Raw genomic sequence first — 20,829 nt, forward strand, 5'->3', positions numbered from 1 at the left:
ACCAACCTCCTTCTATGAAGTAACCCAACTGCAGGAGGATGTCCGCAGACACAGTTGGGCACAAGATATGGATGGCCATTGGCTCACAAGGAGGTCCTCCTCCCTTTGACAGGTTTTGTTTTTAATCCTGCTGGGTGTCCATATCCAAACACCGTCCTCACCAAAAAACCTGGTGGGGGAGATGGTTCAGTCGCCAACAACCCGACCATGGAACAGGTTAGTGCAGGTTTGCATGATACCTGTTGCAAGTCACAGATCTAATCTGGCCTGACCTGACTTTATACCAATGATCCTAAATGCCTTGGTTTCCACAGCGTGAAGCTGAAAAAGGTGAGAAGCGGGAGCACTAGCTCAGAGGGGAGAGAAGTGTTTTTAATCCTGCTGGGTGTCCTTCTCCAAACACTCTCCTCACCAAAAAAACCTGGTGGGGGAGACGGTTTCATCGCCGACAACCCGACCATGGAACAGGTTAGTGCAGGTTTACATGATACCTGTAGCAAGTCAAAGATCTAATCTGGCCTGACCTGACCGAGATACCAATGATCCTAAATGCCTTGGTTTCCACAGCATGAAGCTGAGAAAGGTGAGAAGTGGGAGCACCAGCCCAGAGGGGAGAGAAGTACTCAATCAGGCTCTGGATGAAAGCTTTGTGTGCGGTCAGGAGCTCAGGTGTGCCAAGGAAGGACTTTGCACAACTGAGGATGCCCAGTCAGCGACTGGGTTTCGACGCAAGCTTGGAAATGTGGCTTTCCCAGGAAAGAGCATGGCAGATAGTGCAACTCAGAAGCTTGAATGAAAGGACTTCTTCATGGGGATTGTTGAGAAAGTAGATGGGGGTGGTTTCCAAAATTTCCTTTCAGAGAGACAAAGTGAGAGTGTGGGATTTGTCCGGATTGAAAGACAGGTTCCAAGTGCTGGAGCAGTTTGTGATTTTATCCAGATCTGCAGAGAGTGAAGAGGCTGTGGCTTGCTGATCTGAGGGATGACAGATGGGAAGGCAGAAGGTGGAGTCATCAGCAAAGAGATAAAGAGGATTTTCCAGTGAGTCAAATAGATAATTGATGAAACCCCCCCAAAAAAAATCACAGGGCCCAGAACACTACCTTGAGGAACTCCAGCCTGGACAGGATGAGGGGATGAGAGAACTCCATTAAGGGCCACACGTTGACTGCGACAGGAAGGGAAGTCTGCGAGCCATGAATGGAGATTGCCTTGATTACCATAGGAAGAGAGTTTGGTGAGCAGGGCAGGGTGCCAGACCGTGTCAAAAGCAGGCGATATGTCTCGGGATTTGGCTCTGATCTCATGTCTGACATTGAGGACCTCCATCCATTGTTGGGAGAGCCAAAGCAACATATCCAGGGTAGAGTGACCTGGTCTGAATCCAAATTCATGATCGGAAATCAAGCCATTGGAGAAGAGGAAGGATTTAATGTCTGAAGCGATGATGGATTCCATGACCTTGCTGATGATTGGGAGAAGGCTGATTGGTCTGCAGTTGCAGAGATCTGTTTTTGCAACTATTTTATGCAGGGCAGTAATGTTTGGTGATTTCCAAGCATATGGCAGATTACCTTGAGCAAATGGAAGGGTGAATAGAACAGAGAGAAGGTGAGGAAGAGCAGCAGAGCAGGGTTTTTCCAACATGTGAGCTGATGCCGTCTGGACCAGTTGCAGAAGCAGAGTTAAGGTCTGACAGCAAAATGTTCACCTTGTCGGGAGAAAAAGACACAGAGTCCAGGAACAGCTGGGTGTGACTGGGTATGGTGGGTATAGAAAATGATGGGTCTGGAACACAAAACATAGAAGCAAACACGGAGTTTCGGCATTCAGCCTTTTCGTGTGCAGTGTCAGCTGTGCGGCCATTTGAGGTAAGGGAGGGGATTGCAGGGGTAACATTCACCAGAAACAGACTTCACCAGACGCCACCAGGATTTTGAGGAGGGAGACAGGTTTGAGAGTTCAGACTTGAGATTAGAAAGATGTTGTTTTATGGCTCTCTTGAGGGTAGACACACATTTGTTCTGAGCTTTATGGAAGGAACTGAGATTGCCTTCAGTTGAATTAGCCTTCCATGAGGCGAAGGCAACTTGTTTCAGGAAAACTTCCTCGATTCAAGCTTCAGTGTACTTTGGGTGGGAGGAAGGGTATGACAATTGAAGATGAGATGGGAAAAATCTGTGCATGAGAGAGAGCAACTTTCTTTGAAAGAATTCCCAGGAGAAAGTCCCACTGTTACGACATTTCTTTTCTCCATCCTCATCATTCACCTTTTTGCATCCCTCATGTAATGTCTTTAATTGCATTTCTGACTTTAAAATTTTGTAAATCCCAGTTTGCAATGCATGTTCGTATTCCATCAATCATCATTTTTTTTTCCAACTTCAGTGCCAATTCACAACTACTTAAATCTACCTCCTCCTAACCCCTCACCTGTTATCCCTTACCCTCCCATCTTGCTTCTCATCCTACCTCCATCTTTCTCTTGGCTGGAGAAAGTAGAGATGGGAGACCAGTCTATAAGTTTGATGGCTGCTTGAAGTCCCTGTCAGTCAGCCTGAGTGAAATGCCAGACTCGACGGCGGTGAGGTGGTTCTCTGATAACAGCCAGAGAGATGTCCACTTTGACAATGACGTGGTCAGAAGAACTGATTAGAGCGAAGGAAGAGCAGCAGATATTTTCAGGAAAATTCGTCAAAATTAGATCCAGAAGAGATGGAGTACCGTTGGTTGAGATCCAGGTCAGGAAGTTGACTGTCAGTCCCAATGAGTCGCAGATTTCTTTTGCTGAAGTGCCATGACAGGTGAGAGGTACCCACACCCAGCCAACTGGCATGATGACAATTGAAGTCACCACATATGAGGAAGAGAAAGTTGAGATGAGAGGACAGAAGTTGGTCCATGTTTTCAGCGAACGAGTTATAAATGGAGTCATCACTGTTTTGTGGATGGTACAACACGCATGTAAACATGAGGTGGGTGTGGAGGGGAAGCCATAGCCAGAGGTATTCCTGGGGGTGTGGGGGGAGTGAGAGCAGTGAATGGAGAGAGGAATAGAGTCTTTGATGAAGAGAGCAACTCCTCCACCAGGACGAGGCTCAGGTCTATCATACCGGAAGAGGGAGTAACCAGGGAAAGATACAAGGGAGTCAGAGACGTCTTGAAGGAGGAAAGTGTCTGTTAAGCAGATCATGTCTAGTTTGTCAGTGGCAACCTGTATGGAAAGATATTTCAGGTTTGAGCAAAGGCCCCGGATGTTTGAGGTCCACACTGTTAATTAAGAGGGAGGGGAGGAGGCTTTGGGTGCAGGGGAGGGGAGGGTAGGATGAGGGAGAAGGGGTGGTAGGGAGAGTTGTTGACATTGTGTGGGGGATTGCAGAATAGCTAGAGGAGAGGGCCGGCTGAGGAGAAGAAAAGGCTCGGTGGTGAATGGATGAGGCACATTGGGGAGTTATAAGAGAGGGGGCAGAGGGCAGTTGAAGATTGGAGGAGGTGGAGTGATTAGTTGAAAGAGAGAGGGTGGGGGAAGGAGGCAGCTTTGTGGATGTGAGGGGGAAAAAAATTTGAGAAGGGGGAGTGAGAGGGGAGATTGGAGGGAGAAGGGTGAGAAGGGAGAGTTGAGGCACAAGGGTGAGAGGGGATTTTTTTGGGGGGGAAAGGTGAAAGGGAAGCTTTGGGTGGGAAAGAGTGTGACGGTTGCTTTGAGAGGGAGGGGAGACGATGAGAGCAGACATGGCCAAGGTGCAGGAGGACGATGGGGGAGGTAGGGAGAGAGGAGGGATGATACTTGGTCATGGTGGGGTGAAGAAGGGAGCAGGCAGGGGGAGGTACAATATGAGGGGTTGTCAAGAGGGGGAGGTGTGATGAGAGGAAAGAAAGAGCATGTATGAAATGTTGAGGAGTGTATTGACTGAGATAGTGAGATATCTGAGAGGTTAGAATGGAGCCAACAGGTGTTAGAACACCACACATTTTTGGACAACAGAGGAGCATATTTTTTTGTGTGTACCTTGTCGAGGCTCGTGTGAGAGCTAACACACAACGCACATCAAGGGGGCATGAGACAAGAGAGGAGGGAGTGGGAAGGACAAAACAGTGGGGAACAGAGACATTAGAGGGACTTTCAGGAAGGAAAGCAGGGAATTTGAAAGAGGTGGGCTTGGGTGGACGATCGGGGGTAGAAAAGATCGAGGATTTGGATGGGGGATGATAAGAGGTGGTGGTGAACAGCTGTTTTGAAAGCCTGGAGGGAAGAATGGGAATGAATAGAGTGACGGAGTTTATTCCAAAGGCGGGAAAAAAAAGAGGAATGAAAGAGTGAAGATGAGCAGTGATTCGTGATTTTGGTAGTTTTACCAGAAGGGGGATGTTGGCGGACCTTGAGCCCCTGCGGAAATGTGGTGGGGACAAATCTCAGAGAGAGCAGGGGGGTGAGGCTGGAGAGGAGACGGTAGAAGACAGAAAGACCACCGGCCAACCTGCGGTGTTTGAGTGAGAGGCCCAAAGACTCAGCCTCATTGCGGGAGATGCCAATGATCCGAAATGCCCTGGTTTCTACAGCGTGAAGCCGAGAAAGGTGGGAGGCAGGAGCACCAGCCCAGAGGGGAGAGCAGTACTCCATCAGGCTGTGGACAAAAGCTTTGTAAGTGGTCAGGAGCTCAGGTGGACAAGGAAGGACTTTGCACGATGGAGGATTCCCAGTCGGCAACTGGCTTTGGTGGCCAGGTTTGAAATGTGACTTTCCCAGGAAAGGTCATGGCAGATAGTGAGACCCAGAAGCTTGAAAGAAAGGACTTCTTCCAGAGGATTGTTGAGAAAGTGGATGGGGGGGGGGGGCGTTTCTAAATGGTCCTTTCGAAGAGACATCGTGAGAGTGTGAGATTTGTCCGGATTGAAAGACATGTTCCACATGTTGGACCAGTTTGTGATTTTATCCAGATCTGCAGTGAGTGAAGAAGCTGCTGCTTGCCGGTCTGAGGGATGACCGATGATACGGCAGAGGGTGGAGTCATCAGCAAAGAGATATAGAGGATTTTCCAGAGAGTCGGAGAGATCATTGATGAAAACCAGAAAAAGAACAGGGACCAGAACGCCACCTTGAGGAACTCCAGCCTGGACAGGAAGGGGGGATGAAAGAACTCCATTTAGGGCCACACAGTGACTGCGACAGGAGAGGAAGTCTGCGAGCCATGAGTTGAGATGGCCTTAGATCCCAAAGGAAGAGAGTTTGGTGAGCAGGGCAGTGTGCTAGACTGTGTCAAAAGTACGTGATATATCCAGGGATACGGCTCGGATTTCCTGTCTGACATTGAGGACTTCCATCCATTGTTGGGAGAGCAGAAGCAGCATATCCAGAGTAGAGTGACCTGGTCTGAAACCAAATTGATGATCAGTAATCAAGCCATTGGAGAAGAGGAAGGATATGATGTCTGAAGCGATGATGGATTCCATAACCTTGCTGATGATTGGGAGAAGGCTGATTGGTCTGAGTTGCAGGGATCTGTTTTTGCACCTCTTTTGTGCAGGGCAGTGATGTTTGCTGATTTCCAAGCAGAGGGCAGATGACCTTGGGCAAATGAGAGGGTGAATAGAACAGAGAGAGGGTGAGCAAAAGCAGAAGTGCAGGCTTTGAGGACACGTGGGCTGATGCCGTCTGGACCGGTTGCAGAATCTGAGTCGAGGTTTGACAGCAAGCTCTCCACCTTGTCAGGAGAAAAGGACACAGAGTACAGGGACAGTTGGGTGCGACTGGGTAAGGTGCGTAGATAAAGTGATGGATTTTGGACACAAGATTTAGCTGCAAACACCGAGTTTAGACATTCAGCTTTTTCACGTGTGGTATCAGCAGTGCGGCCATTTGAGGCAAGGGAGGGGATGGAGGGGGAACATACACCAGAAACAGATTTGATTAGATGCCACCAGGATTTTGAGGAGGGAGAGAGTTTTGAGAGTTCAGACTTGAGATTAGAAAGATGTTGTTTTCTGGCTCTCCTGAGGGTAGATGCACACTTGTTCCGAGCTTTATGGAAGGAACTCAGATTGTCCTCAGTTGGGTTTGCTTTCCATGAGGCAAGGGCAAGTTGTTTCAGGACAACTGCCTCACCACAAGCTTCAGTGAGCCAAGGGCGGGAGGAAGGGTAAGACAACTGAAGACGAGAGGGGATAAATCTGTGCATGAGGGAGAGCAAGTTTCTTTGAAAGAATTCCCAGGATGAGTTGATGTTGGAGAAAGTAGCGATAGGAGACCAGTCTATAAGTTTGGTGGCTGCTTGGAGACCCTGCCAGTCGGCTTGAGTGAAATGCCAGACTCAATGGCGGCGAGGTGGTTCTCCGTTTAGCCAGAGAGATGTCCATTTTGACAAGGACATGGTCAGAAGAACCGATTGGTGTGGAGGAAGAGCATCAGATATTGTCAGGGAAATTTGTCAAAATCAGATCCAGAAGAGATGGAGTACCATTGGTTGAGATCCGGGTCGGGAAGTTGACCGATTGACTCAGTCCCAATGAGTCGAAGAAAGTTTTTGCTGAGGTGCCATGACAGGTGAGAGAGGTACCCACACCTAGCCAACTGGCATGATGACAATTGAAGTCACCACATATGAGGAAGAGAGAGTGTGGATGAGAAGATATAAGTTGGTCCATGTTTTTGGATAGTGAGGTGTAGATGGAGTCAACACTGTAAGGTGGACGGTACAGTACACATATAGACAGGAAGTGGGAGTGGAGGGGAAGCTGTAGCCAGAGGTATTCCTGGGGGTGTGGGGGAGTGAGGGCAGTGCATGGAGAGTGAGGAATAGTCTTTGATGAAGAGAGCAACTACTCCACCAGGACGAGGCTCAGGTCTGTCATACCGGAGGAGCGAGTAACCGGGGAGAGATACTTGGGAGTCAGAGACGTCTTGGGGGAGGAAAGTTTCTGTTCGGCAGATTACGTCTGGTTTGTCAGTGGCAACCGGTATGGAAAGATCTGAAAGGTTTGAGCAAAGGCACCGGATATTTGAGGTCCACACTTTTAAATGAAGAGGTAGGGGAGGAGGCTTTGGGTGCAGGGGTGGGGGGAGGGGGAGGGGGAGGGTAGGACAAGGGACGAGCTGGGTAGGTAAGGAGAGTTGTTGAAAGAGTGTGGGGGATTTCAGAATAGCTCGGGGAGGGGGCCAGATGAGGAGGAGAAAAGGCTCTGTGGTACTGGGGGAGAGGGGGGACAAGAGAGGGGAAGAAGGCAGTTGAGGATTTGAGGAGGTGGAGTGAAGAGATGGAGGTGAGAGGGCAGTGGAAGGAGGCAGCTTTGTGGATGAGAGGGGGGAGGGCAACTTTGAGAAGGATGAGTGAGGGGAATGAATGGTGGGAGAAAGGTGAGGGGGGAGTTTTTGAGAGAGGTGAGAAGGAGGCTTGGAGGGAGAAGAGTGGGATGGTTGCTTTGAGAGTGAGGGGTGAGAGGGGTGAGTTGGCACTGAAGTTAGAAAAAAAGAATGGTTGATGGAAAGCGAACATTCATAGCAAACTGGGGTTATTTTAAGTTTTGGGTCAGAGATGCGATTAAACACAATTCTTGATGGATGCAATAAAGCGAATCCAGAGAATGGAGAGTAGAAACGCTATAACAGTTGGATTTTTTAGGCAAGATATGAAGGAAAGGTCGAATTGAGAGCAGTCTGTTTAAATAGTCGAAGAGTCGTGCATTATGATACAGTAAAGCATACCATGTGAAAGAGTACCATCTTTCTCAGTGAAGAGTACCATCTTTCACGCATGTGAAAGAGGAAGATGAAGCCTTATAAGAGATCGTTTTTATTATTATTAATGTTTGAGAGAGTTTTCAACAGATTAGGTCATGGAAGTGTTGTCGAAAAAAAAAATCGAGGAAGAAGAAGGATCAAGAGTCGTGAGTGAGGAAGGAGAGGGTAGCATTTTTTGTTTTTTTGATTTAAGATAAGAAATAGAGTGATTAATTGGGAGGGATGGGGACGTTAGGAAAGTGGGGAAGATAGAAATTGAAGGTAATGGGGAGAAAAATCAAAACACGATCGTACACCAAGGGGAACCGGTAGGCCTCAAGCGACCCGTAAGACAAAGTCAACAAAAATAGCACGATTTTTGAAACAAAACTGAACTGGGAACACACAGTAACATAGAAGTGAGAGAATAAACAGTTAAAATGGTACAGATAATGACTGGAAACTTAACTTTGAGATCGTCAGCAGAGAGCCCTGAAGGAGACCTGTCGACGCTCCAAACCCGGAACCGGAAGTCAACCGGAGCTGATACTGAAGCAGAAGAGAGTAAAGAAGTGCCAAGAGTGGAGGAAGGATGAGCGCAAAATGGGAGGGGTAAGGAGTGGGGATAACAGGTGAGGGGTTAGGAGGAGGTAGATTTAAGTAGTTGTGGTGAATTGGCACTGAATTTGGAAAAACAATGATAATTGATGGAACACGAACATGCATTGCAAACTGGGATTTAAAAATTTTTTAAAGTCAGAGATGCAATTAAAGACATCATGTGAGGGATGCAATTAGGGTGAATTAAGAGAATGGATAAAAGAAATGTCTTAACAGTGGGACTTTTTAGACATGGGATGAAGGAAAGGTAAAATTGAAAAGTCTTTTGATGAAGAAGAATAAGAATAAGAAGACTAAGAGTGAATTATGATATGTTACAGAGAACCACAAGTGTGAAAGAGGAAGTTGGAGCATTTTAAGAGACCGTTTCTCCCCGTTTCTCTCCCTCTCCCTCTCATCCTCCCTCTCCCTCTATCTCTATCTCTATCTCCCTTTTTGTCCTAGGCCTGAAACCCTACTTGGAGCGTCTGGACCGGCATAACCACGTTGGCAGTGGTTTGTCAGGATTTGGACCAGGCAACTGGGCTGGCCTGACAACTGCAACTGTATTTTATTACAAGTTGTAACACCCCCTCACACCGAGAGCGGCGCTATATTATATCACATTTACATGAAGATTTGGCATCCATTTCGAGTCTTCCGAGCCAACGGGAATAGCATTCCCCTTGGGAGCCCACTTTCCTTCAAATGGTATGAGGTCCTGGGTTGTCTTCCCATGAGAAGTTTCATGAATAATGATGCATCACAATAAAGACATAACACTTTGGAAAGGTCCCTTCTCCGATAAATACAAACCAATCCAGCAGTCATGCACAACATTGTTCACTTCCAACTCCACGGTCAAGGAAAACATTTCTTTTTTAAACCCTGAAAGAATCCATTGCGTTAATGCACAACAGGACATAGACTGGCAGAGACAGGAAAAAACAATTGGAAAGTAATTACAGACCCAGCCTTGCAGATACTCTGGCTCACTCTGCACACCACTTAATACCTTCTGTCTCAAATCCCTCCCTTCCATCATGACCACTCTGTCATTCTCACATCCCACACCACTCATTGTTCAAAAGAGCAGCCCCCTCAATCACAACATATTTTCCTATGATACAGTGAACAAAAATTGCCCAATCTACCACTAATGCTACTTCTTCTTTCACACCTCCAGTTACTCCCACCATCTTGTGGGGATGACTGGTGAATGTTTCTCACTGAAGTCTATCACAAAACCGTTGGCCAGGCCTGACGTTCAAATGAAGATGTCCTTGGGGAGGAATTTGTAAAAAAAAAAAAATTTAATGGTGCCCACGATAACTCACCTACTCTTCATGAAAGACCCTGAGATATTTTACATCCATCAATGATTAGTGATGGCAGGTGGGTCCTCTCGGCTCAATATCCTTCCAGTGAATGGCACATACATTGATGCCATGAATCTAAAGATGTAGTACACTCCGGGTGGAGGTTTATAGCTGGGATGGGATTCAAGCCCAGGCTAGGCAGCTTACAATGGAGTGGGCATGCTATCGAGGCTATCCGGCCAGCCCTGAAACAAAAGCGTCACACTATGGCCATCTATATGTCGGATCGCAAATGTGATCTCAGATGTAATTGCCCACAATGCTTCCGAGAGTAAATTCTGAGTAACCCTAACAGCGACAATATCACGTTGACGGTAGAATGCTGTCAGTATCTCACAATTCTCTCAACAGCATGCATCTGAGAGCTGTTGTTTCATTTGCAGCCTTTGGCTGTTCATGAGCAGGTTAGGTTTTTAATAATAACCCGACAGTGACATGGTAATTCTGTATATTTTCCCACTATCTCAGTTTCCCAGACACTCATCACCAAATCCTTACGAATACCGCTGCCTTTGCATGGATTTGAACCCATAGCTTCAGAGATGGTTATACTGTATAGTGTATAAGATCTGCCAGATATTGAGCCGTAATATTCTCCTGAATAAGCCCGATGCCATTAATGTCACTATATGTGCAATTGAACAAGACCTTTTTTAAGTAAGGAAACCGAGCTGCACAACAGAAGATGAATTGTTCATGAGTCAATAATGTCAGCTTTGTGTTTCAGGTATTAGCTTGAATGGCAATTGGTTGAGCGCAGACCTCCGCCAGGCTGAACAGTGGACGTTTTGTATCCCACTGATATGCCGGATCCCAAACATTTCAGGATATCGTGCTCTCCTGTGTATACATTTTTGACCCCATCACTCAATGGTGAAGAATCATTAAAACATTTCTCGTATCCAGATGCAGATCTTCACCAAAATCGAAACAATTCAACCTTGTCACAAACCCAACCTGTCCAAGTTTCGTCCGAATCCGTCCGTAACTTTTTGAGATATCCTGTTCACAGAAACACAACAGACAGGGGTAAAAACACAGCGAGAACGGCTCTCTCTGGAGTGCATACCTCTACCAGGGTGAACAGTTTACGTTTTGTATCCCACCGATAGGCCGGATCTGCTTCCGCACCTTCATCAAAATCGAATTGGCTTGTTCTTGTCACCTACCCAACTCATCCACCAAGTTTTGTTATAATCCGTCCACAACTTTCTGAATATTGTTTTTAGCACCCTCTCTCAAAAAGCATGGAAAAAGCAGAAGGTGCAAGACCAGAAAGAAGGCGGAAGAAGACAGAGCGATCAGTGACCTGTCTGCAATGGTGAAGTGATAGACCGATAGACTCAGCTTCAGCATGAGGGATTCCAATCATCTTAAAGGCCTTGGTTTCCAGGGTGTTGAGCGGAGCAAGATGAGAGGCAGGGAAGCCAGCTTCACAGAAGTTCACAGAAGAGAAAAGCAGTGTTCCATCAAGCTGTAGATGAAGACCTTGTAGGAGGTTAAGAGTTCAGGCGTGCCAAAAAAAGGACTTTGTACGATGGAGGATGTCCAGTCGGCGTCTGGCTTTGGAGCAATTTTGAAATGTGGTTTTCCCAAGAAAGATCACGGCTGATTGTGAGAACTTGGAGTTTGAATGACCGAACTTCCTCAAGAGGCTTGTTAAGAAAGTACATTGGAAGATTTGCGAGGCTGTCCCTTCGGAGAGAAAGGGTGAGAGTATGAGATTTATCAAGAATGAAAGACATATTCTGAAAATTTAATCATATTGTGATTTTGTCAATGCCTGAAGAGAGGGAAGAGGCTGCAGCCCACCTGTCTGAAGGATGAGGGATGTCATGGCAGAGGGTGGAATCATCGGCAAATAGATACAGGGGATTTTCCAATCAGAGAGATCATTGATAAAGATTATGAAGAGGCCTGGGCCCAGTCTTCATGCTAATTGTTCTGAAGTTTCATCCAAATCCGTCCATAACTTTTTGAGATATTCTGCTTCCAGACACACAAACAGACAGGGTTGAAAACATGGAGTGGCGGAGGTAGTAGTAATGCCAGGTATTTTGAAGGTCAATTAAAGGTGACTGAGAGGAAGAGCAATTCTGGGCCATTTATTGGTGATGCAAGCACAAAATGATGAAGGGGGGGGAGAGGAGAGTTGAGTGCAGTTGGATCCAGGTTTGTGTGATGCGTAGAGAGAGAGAGGAGCGTGGAGGGGTGAGTAGTGGTTTGGTGGGAGTTGGGGGGGGGGGTGGAGTGAATAAACCATTATATTAAAAAAATGAATGAACTGCCCATAATTATTGAAGAATGATTCGTATTTTGTATAGTATTATATACGTAAGTGGTTGGAATCCAATCAGCCCTCATTCAATGGTCGGTGGAACAAGATGGCTGGCTTGTGGATTTTCACCTGCCAGGTGTCCGTGTGAGGGGGTCATTACAGTACGGATTTTCACCCACTTCACCCTGCACACCTCAGTGAGCTTCAAAGACGATAATTATGTCGTGCATGAAAAAATAGAAAGCAAAGGCCTTGTACAAAAGTAATAGCACTCAGTCCACACAACTGATCTCACAAAGACTCTCACTTTCTCCAATTACATTTATCCAAGGAACGTTGACACACGAGGAGAGCATTTGGAGAGCACCAGAATTGTAGCCAAGTAACTGCTTCGGCAGCACCACTGCTCTGCATACATAGAGTATGGTACATGATGATGATGAATTGTACGAGGGAGAGAGGGGTGTGGTTGTGGGGGAGAGGTGGTAGTATATGTAAAGGGACAAAACCAGGGTGTTGTTTGATACTTTCCCCTCTTTGCTTCATTGACATTTTTTTTAAGAGGGATGTGGTGTAAGAGGGTCATCAAATGAGGGAAAGATAAACACAAACATCAAATTCAGCTGATTTATCTCTTTCTTTTGGAGTGTTTACTCATCAGGCACAAATAATCTTATGGTGAGTTTGTCGAATCATATTAACAGTACTACTAATAATAATAATCTCTCTCTTTCACCACAATTCACCTATTTTCCTTTCACAAAACCTTTCATCGTGGAATTCATGTGTGTATGTGTTGATGAAATTTTTTGTTTTTTCATGTTAGTTCTTCACCATTGAGAGATCGAGCTAAAAACAATTTATAGCTTGGTATTTCAAAAACGTGTGGATGAATTATGACAAACTTGGCGGATGAGTTGGGTGGATGACCAGAACAAGCCAATTAGATTTTAGTTAAGGTCCAGATGAAGATCCAGCCTATCAGTAGGATAAAAAAGTAAACCAATCATCCTGGCAGAGGTATATGCTCTACCGAGTGCTGTTCTAGTTCCATTGGTGATAAGCACATGGGCCTACCTCATCACCGAATCCAAAAGACTAAGCCTCCTCATCACCTCTCCCTCCCTCCAGGAAGGTATTTATACCACTTGTAGACTGCTGTTTCAGTCACCTGATGAAGGCAATTCTGTTCCTGAAACGCTACACTTGAGCCTGTGTTGTTGGGACACCTTTTCCGCTTCCTGGAAATGTACATGATCCTGATTTATTTTCCCATACTGACTCCATCTCGGTGAGAATTATTTTGTGGGTTGAGTTTCTCCATTATTCTTCAAAAGGGAGTGAGGGTGGGGGTGGAGAAGGGGCTCACAGATTATAATATTGATGTGCATTTCACCCATGTTGTTCGATCTCATTTATTCTGAAGAAAATCTACTGTGATAATAAAATATCTTGTAATGGCCGGACTTTGGGGCTCACCACGAGAGGAAGCACTCTGGTTCCTCCTGAACACCAGGTCCTGAGGCCGCCAGGCACAGATAACTCCATGCACCAGCGGGTTGCTTGGCAACCATGAACGCCAATTGGTACTGCCAATCCAGGCAGGGTTACACTACTTTGCATGTTACCGTTTCCAGTGGATTAACCCAACAAGCGAATTTCATGCCCTCGATGCATACTTACCATATGTATCAAGTGCAGCTGAGCAGAGCTGCCAAGTACGCACCGGCCAACAAGAGCAAATCAGGTGGGGCACAACTTCCCATCTGACTATACTTGTACACTGTGTCAGACCAATGAAGGAAAAGATAACAACAAACAATTATTTATTTACACACATGCAAGCAATCATTTAAAAGCAAGTATTTAGAAGCAAGAAGGCAAAAGGCACAAAAGAGCAGATTTAATCATAACACATATTCTTCCAATTCAATCTTACTTCAACAAAGGACACATGACCATCATTCAAATCAGGGGAGAAGAATAAAACAATAACTTGAAAATAAAATAAAAGTAAAGTATGGAGAAAAGAAAAGCAGAGTCGAGTCTTTTCTTTTCTCTCTCACCTCACACAGCCCGATAGCCTGTGCAAGCCCAAATCCACTGGAGAATGCGGAGGAAAGGATGGGAAAGATAGGCAGTAGTGATGCAGCATGATGGGATATGCATCCGCATCCCTGAGGTGCCCAGACCCAACAGGCAAGTCCTCTCCAGCGTCCAAGATACGATAGATGCAAACAACTCCAAGCTTTGAGCTCTTTTCTACTCCTCTTTCTCTTCCTCTCACTCTGATTGTGCGAGCCTCTTTTTCCCCCGTCACAGGATCTCTTGGCTTTTTCTCCTCTCAGGACAAGCTTTCTTTCTCATCTTCTCTGAGCCTCCTTTCCTGCACCTCTGTCTTCTTCCTAATCACTTTTCTCCCCCCTCTCATGACTTGTGCGAGCCTGTCCCTCATTGGTGCACATCCGATGAGGGTGTATCCAAGATGTGGCCTATGGAAAATGCCACGTCATTCAGAGGACACCACCAACGCAGCATCCGTCCTTCACTTCACACGTCCAAGGCCACGACAGGAGCACTCAGCCCCTCTCTGCATGAACAAAACATTCTTTGCACTGCATGTACTGTTTCACATGTGAGAAGTGTCATCCCGCAGGCCACAAACACCAAGTGTCGTGCTTTCTGCCATGAACATGCATGTGAGAATGGAGCGAAAATGTAGAGCGATTCCGCCAGACTGAGGGATGACAAAACAGCTGTGGGGTTGAAGATAAGACCGATGGAGTGAAGGAGGGATTGTCGAAAGGAGCAGAGGAGAGGGGTAACAGACCGATGGGGAAAAGGAGGGATTGTTGAAAGGACGTTTGGTTAAGGGGAGGTTATTGGTGGATTGAGAAATGCAGAGAGGGGGAGGGAGGAATGGACTGTTGGGGAAAAGGAGGGATGATTGAAAGTAATGGGGAGGGGGGGGGAAGAACTGCACTGGGGAAACACCAACGCATGCCTCCTCTGCCCCCCCCCCCTGAACAACCCCTTGACAATGGAGCAAGGACTATCTGCACATGGAATAATTAAATAACTGATCCTCAGGTCTCTTATGTGTCCATAATGTTATGTTTGTGGGTTAGATTGAGGAATTTCACAGCAAAGGTAAGATTGTGTCGGGTAGCATGGTCCGTGGACGAGCAGGAAACATCTTCATGTAATTTAAGTAGAGAAAACTATCAGCTGAAGTTGTTACATGTCACTGCACGGAGGGCAGTGCTGTGTTAATTAGGTCGGGATTAAGGCTAATTTCTCCCAGTATGTGTTTGCACCCTGTGACCTTTTCCTACGTTTTTGCATTTACAAAGCCGGCTAAAAAAAGGAACGATGCTTTAACAACAACCGGCTGGCTATGCCCCAAGGCTTGGGATTGGTCGATATGATGTGAGATAAGGGGACATGATCAGAGAGGAGATGGTTGGTGTGAGGAGACAGCGGTCAGAACACGTTGGTTTCTCCTCTCTGGCTTCTCCTCGAAGCGACGATGAAATATAGCAGCACGATTCCCATTGTTAATGCTGATGTCAATTTGCCCGCGTGCTGGAGCAAGATGCTAACCATTACTGTTTGGCTGAGTCGCGAAGTTGTAAATTTCTAAGGAGAGGAGAGGAGAAGAGGAGAAGAAGAGCGTGCATCGTGACTATCTCGGGGCCTCAGAAATCGTCCCATCATCTGGTCAAGAAGAAAGGCAGCGCCCATTTGCAGCGAGTCGATCTGGTGTAAGAGAGGAGCAGGGTCGGCACATTCATTCGTGAGAAGAAACTGTATGAAGGTTTATGGGCCCTCAATGAAGGAGGACCACCCGTGTGAATTACCATGTACGTTTCCCGCCCAGAGAGTGGCATGGCGCCATTTTGTGTGCGATTTCCCATGCAGGACGATGCGGTTCGATCCCCAAGCTCCTCAAAGATCATCTCGAGAGACCCGGCTGAGTGCCAGAATAAAGGAAGGGATTTTCTTTTATTTTATCTTTCCCCTTGTCTGTTTTTATAACTGCATGTGGAGACATCTCAACTTTAGGCATTAATTTACCTCCTATTTTACCACATCACGTTTTGATTTGTTTCCAGTATCCATATTTGATTTATGTTCATTAAACACTATTTATTAAGATTGCTTGTCTCTGTCTATTCATCGAGTTCGAGTATAAACCCGTGTTCTTCCGTCCGCTACGTGTCCTTGCCGCCCTCCCTCCCGCGCATGCTATAATCTCCAAGGATCACGTGTTCACCTCCAAGGTAGAACCAGTCAGCTATGCATCCAGTTCATTCTTAACCAACGTGGACATGACAATATATGCTCTCCCCTTGGGTTAAGTTTTCCAAAACCAGAACAATATCTTACCGGATCTTTCTGGGGCAAGTCTCTTTTCCGTTGGCCCCACCATTTTGTCTGTTGATCCATTGGCCCTTGTCGTTCTGCTCTTCTATGAGTCTCGATACCTGCATGAAAAAAAAAAACGAATAATAATAATAAACTTCAATGGACCTCATATTTTGAATAAAAAGGAATATTGGAAATGCTTCATATTCACAAGGATATCTGGAAAATATGAGGGGCGTTGGAACGTTTTGAGAATGAGATGCTCTCAATAATCCAAGAAACACCAGAGACAGACCGACATTTCCCAACTCGACGGGCACTTGGTAGAGCACATACCTCGGCCAGACTGATCAGTTTAAGTTTTGTATCCCACTGATAGGCCAGATCTGGATTCACACCTGAATTAAAATTTAATTGGCTTGTTCCATCTAACCAACTCATCCACCAAGTTTCATCCAAATCCATTCATAACTTTATGAGATATCATGCTATATATTTGTGTTTTAGCTACATCATTAAATGGTGAAGAATCATGTAAAAATTATCGGATCCAGAATCAGATGTTCTCCAAAATCTAATCAATTCTTTCTTGTCACACAATCAACTTGCTCACCAAGTTTCGTCCGAATATGTCCACAACGTTTTGAGATATCCTGCACACGAACAGCCAAACAAACAAAAAAGATGTCATGCATAGCATAATACTTGTGAAATGCGTAAAACAAATATGACCTAAAAAACACTTGTTCATTGAATTCACTCACTTGATATGCAAATCTTATTCAAATTTTAAGTAAATCGGATGAAAATTGACGATTTAAAAAATTCGGCCTATGTTGACCTTTTGACATTTAGACCTCAAAAATAATTGCTGGTTGAATTCAGTGACCTGATATGCAAATCCTGTTCAAATTTCAAATCAGTCAGATGAAAATTGAAGATTTTAGAAATTGCACCTAAGTTGCTGACCGTTGGTCTATGTTGACCTTTTGGCCCACGTTGATCTCAAAAATAATTGGTGGTTGAATTCACTGACCTGATGTGCCAATCCTCTTCAAAGTTCAAATCAATCGGATGAAAATTGATGATTTTGGAAATTTGACAAAGTTGACCTCAAAATCAAGAGGATTCTTGCTTATGACCAACTCTTCCAGTTTGTGAAGTTTCGTAAAGATCGGTTTAAAATTGTGACCTGTAAGCGATTGACATGAAAATAAACCATCTTGCCAAAAGGTGACCACGTGTGACTTCTTTAAGGTCACACTGAGGTGAACAGAGCTGCTATCCACCAGGAGCGACTCCTTGAGGAATATCTGCCTACGAGAGATTCCGATGAGAATCGTTCTACAGAGTAACCATGAAAAATATGCTTTGCCTCATAATGTCACCAAATGACGTCATAATGTCTCAAGCTTGACATATCTAGAAAGCACTCATCGAGGTGTTCAATTTGAGGTACTACACGATATGGTTCTTAAAACTTGAAAATTTGACCTTGGGGTCAAATATGTTTGACCTCAGGCGCTAACCATGAAGGTCAAGGCCAATCGCCACCAAAAACTAATCAGCTGAGCGCCAGACCATGGACTATATTCCCATGAAGTTTGAAGACGATCCGATCAAAATTACTCAAAAAAATAAGGGTTTCGTCGACTCCCCTGATTTGCGACAAAGTGACCTTGACCTTCAAAATTTTGTGCACTGAAAGGGACCTCTATAGGCCTCTGATATGCGAAGTTACAAAAATTTCCGATGACAACTGTGCTCTGCAGAATTTTTTACATGTGATTACAGACAAAAAAAAAATAAAAAAAAACATACAAGCTGACAAACATATCTTGCAAAAACTTCGTTTTGGCAAGATAACAAACAAACAGACAAACAAGAAGGCGTCAGGCGGTCACCTGACAGGTTTGACAAAAATCATGCAAATTACATCACTGCCACCTTGTCCTTTGACATTTCTATAATCAAAAAACATTGGCAGCCTCACTTTTCTCCTTCGGAATCCTCTGGTAAAGTTTAATGAAGATAGCTGATAGCGTTGGCGAGTTATCACACTCACAGTAAATAACGAGTCAAGCTGAAACGAGCCACAAACAAACGAGACAGACTGACATACGATGAAAATTTGCAATTTTCATCAAAACAGACAATCAAACAGACATACAGAATAACACACGAGACCAAGCAATGTACTTGCAAATCTTAGATTTGGCAAGTCACAAGATACATGTTGTGCGAACCACAATACTGTGACGTCCACGGGACTTGAACAGTCCCGCCAACGTAGAATGAGCCGAAACGATGGAGGCGGTTTATTTATTTATAACCCAAACATGGCGGTTCTAATCGCTCTACCGCAAACGGGACGAGGAAGGTGGGACGAGTCGCTTTTCACTGAGTTGATGATGTTTATTTGTTTTTATTATTAACCAGAAATAACAAGACTCGGCAAGAAGAGGGATCCGGGGCGATTCGACGGGATGGTGTGGGATCGGGCGTGGGGAAAACACAGACAATTCCAATGAATATACAATTCTCAAACCCTCTAAGGCGCCAAGTACACACACACGCACACGCACACGCACACGCACACGCACACGCACACGCACGCACACGCACGCACACGCACACGCACACGCACACGCGCACACGCACACACACACACACACACACACACACACACACAACGTAGCTACTTCTGGTGGTCAGGCTGGACCGTGGTGTGGACGCAACTGTCCCTGGATCGGCGTCGGACGAGCTGGCCTTGCTCTCGTCAGGGGGGCAGGAGAAACCGTGGTGCTGTCGACCTCCTGGTCCTGGCCCAAGTCCGCTCACAGCCAACAGGAAACCAGTTCTGGCGCCAAGTTGCGAGCAGGAGAGGGAGGCAGGTCCGCCCGCCGTTCGACCCCGTACTCCGAGTCAGCAGAACCCCAGAGCCAACCAAGGTGAGGCACGAGGCTCAGCAAGGCTCCAAGACACGATGAAGAACACGATCGAATCAGCACAACAAGTACGCTTCCCGCGCAACAGCCTCCACACCAAAAAAACACGATCTTTTTGTCCCGATCTTCTTCCTCTTCCTTTTCGACCCCGAACAGAACCTTTTTATCCTCCCGTCCTTGTCACTTCCAATCGAGCCGTTTATTGGCCCACCGCAGTCGCCTTCCGCCAATCGTGATCACAGGGCGGAGCCATCCGCAGCACTGTCCTGTGACGTCACGGCCAGCCTCCAGGGACTACTAAAAGGGGTTTACGCAGACACACTTACCCTATCCCGTGTCCCTATCTAATTACGTGACAATTATCATTTCCCCCTTGAAGAAATGAACATTTACTAGACAACTTATCACCACTGTATTGCTACTTATTACATCGAGATCCTGGTAAACTCGAACAGCATGGCATACCTAATTAAACATCCTAATTACCCTTTGAATGCATACCCCCCCTCAAACGCAACACTGCCCCCTCCTCTGGTACCGCAGCTCCTGCAAGGTATATCGCAGGTGCTACCGTACCAGCCTTAACACTTACTGACTCACACCTAATTAACCTAACAAAATAAAGTAGGAGGGGCAATGGGCAGCTAGTCGCAGCTAACTTACCTATCCTGCTTAATGTACTACCCCCTTATGGCCTTATCCTCGCCTAAACAATCATTCGTTTTTTTTTTAAACTTTATCACATGATAGCACTGAGCGAAGTTGCACTCCATCTTCTGGATCATCGTTCTTGCCCAGCACTCTTCCAGTGATCTGGGGAGGGGAAACAAAAGGTTCCACAAAAACACAACACATACTTTACATTCCTACTCTAAGCCTTAACGACACTATTCACAGGATATTTACACTTGACCGCTTCCCCCAGTGGATGCTAATCGACCCAGCATTACCTGGGGAGCCAATTTTCAAATTTGCTTGCCCCAAAATTATGCGGACATCATGCCCTTGCTGCACCTGTCAAGTTGTGCGGGATCGAGTGGGACTCATACATCTTCACAACACTCACACCATGGTCATCATCACATTTCTAGGTAATGGTCCTCATTTTAATCATGCAGGCTGAATCCCATCGTGGCCGTGGGGTGGGTTACCACAAGATGATGGGGGCATCTCAGGTGCAACCATGCCCACAGGTAAGCTTTAATCCAACCCGGACGTTTCTCCGCCCCGCTCCCTTTGATTCCCTCTCCCCTGGTAGCCATCAGCTCTAATCCCGTACAACACTCTGGAAGGGGTCTCACTGGCTCCTCTGGCCTTCCTGGGTCGCCAAGGTCCTACCCGCCTTGGTCGCCCAACCAGACCCTCTCCCAGTTGCCTCCAGACACTGTCACCATTAGCCACCAGGTGGTGAATCTCCTTGAAGGGGGTCGCAATTCCCGCTCACCGTGAACTTCAGCAATCCCTGCGGACAAGCACATCATCCCCACCCACAAAACCCACATGACTCCCCCACCCCATCGGCCTTACATGTGACACCTGCAT

At 46.1% G+C, this 20,829-nt stretch overlaps 1 protein-coding gene and 1 long non-coding RNA gene across 2 annotated transcripts in view; one reads left to right on the plus strand and one right to left on the minus strand.

Annotated features, from left to right (window-relative positions):
• LOC147030315 (uncharacterized) overlaps window positions 1-9,005 on the plus strand; it is a 119,356-nt gene extending 110,351 nt beyond the window's left edge. Inside the window, exon 6 of the mRNA XM_085874237.1 lies at window positions 8,780-9,005. Coding sequence (XP_085730363.1) covers window positions 8,780-8,901 — 122 coding nt within the window. The 3' untranslated portion in view covers window positions 8,902-9,005. The remainder of the gene's footprint in view (window positions 1-8,779) is intronic.
• LOC147030312 (uncharacterized) overlaps window positions 1-19,509 on the minus strand; it is a 421,339-nt gene extending 401,830 nt beyond the window's left edge. The window contains exons 1-4 of the long non-coding RNA XR_015056307.1: window positions 19,042-19,509; window positions 16,953-16,992; window positions 16,361-16,458; window positions 13,655-13,754 (exon numbers count right to left, since the gene is read on the minus strand). This is a non-coding gene — a long non-coding RNA (uncharacterized LOC147030312). The remainder of the gene's footprint in view (window positions 1-13,654; window positions 13,755-16,360; window positions 16,459-16,952; window positions 16,993-19,041) is intronic.
• Window positions 19,510-20,829: the final 1,320 nt, after the last annotated feature.

This window comes from Eptatretus burgeri, chromosome 3 (assembly GCF_056783735.1).
Source record: "Eptatretus burgeri isolate ZD-2024b chromosome 3, Ebu_testis_v1, whole genome shotgun sequence".
In the NCBI taxonomy this organism is placed as follows: Eukaryota; Metazoa; Chordata; class Myxini; order Myxiniformes; family Myxinidae; genus Eptatretus; species Eptatretus burgeri.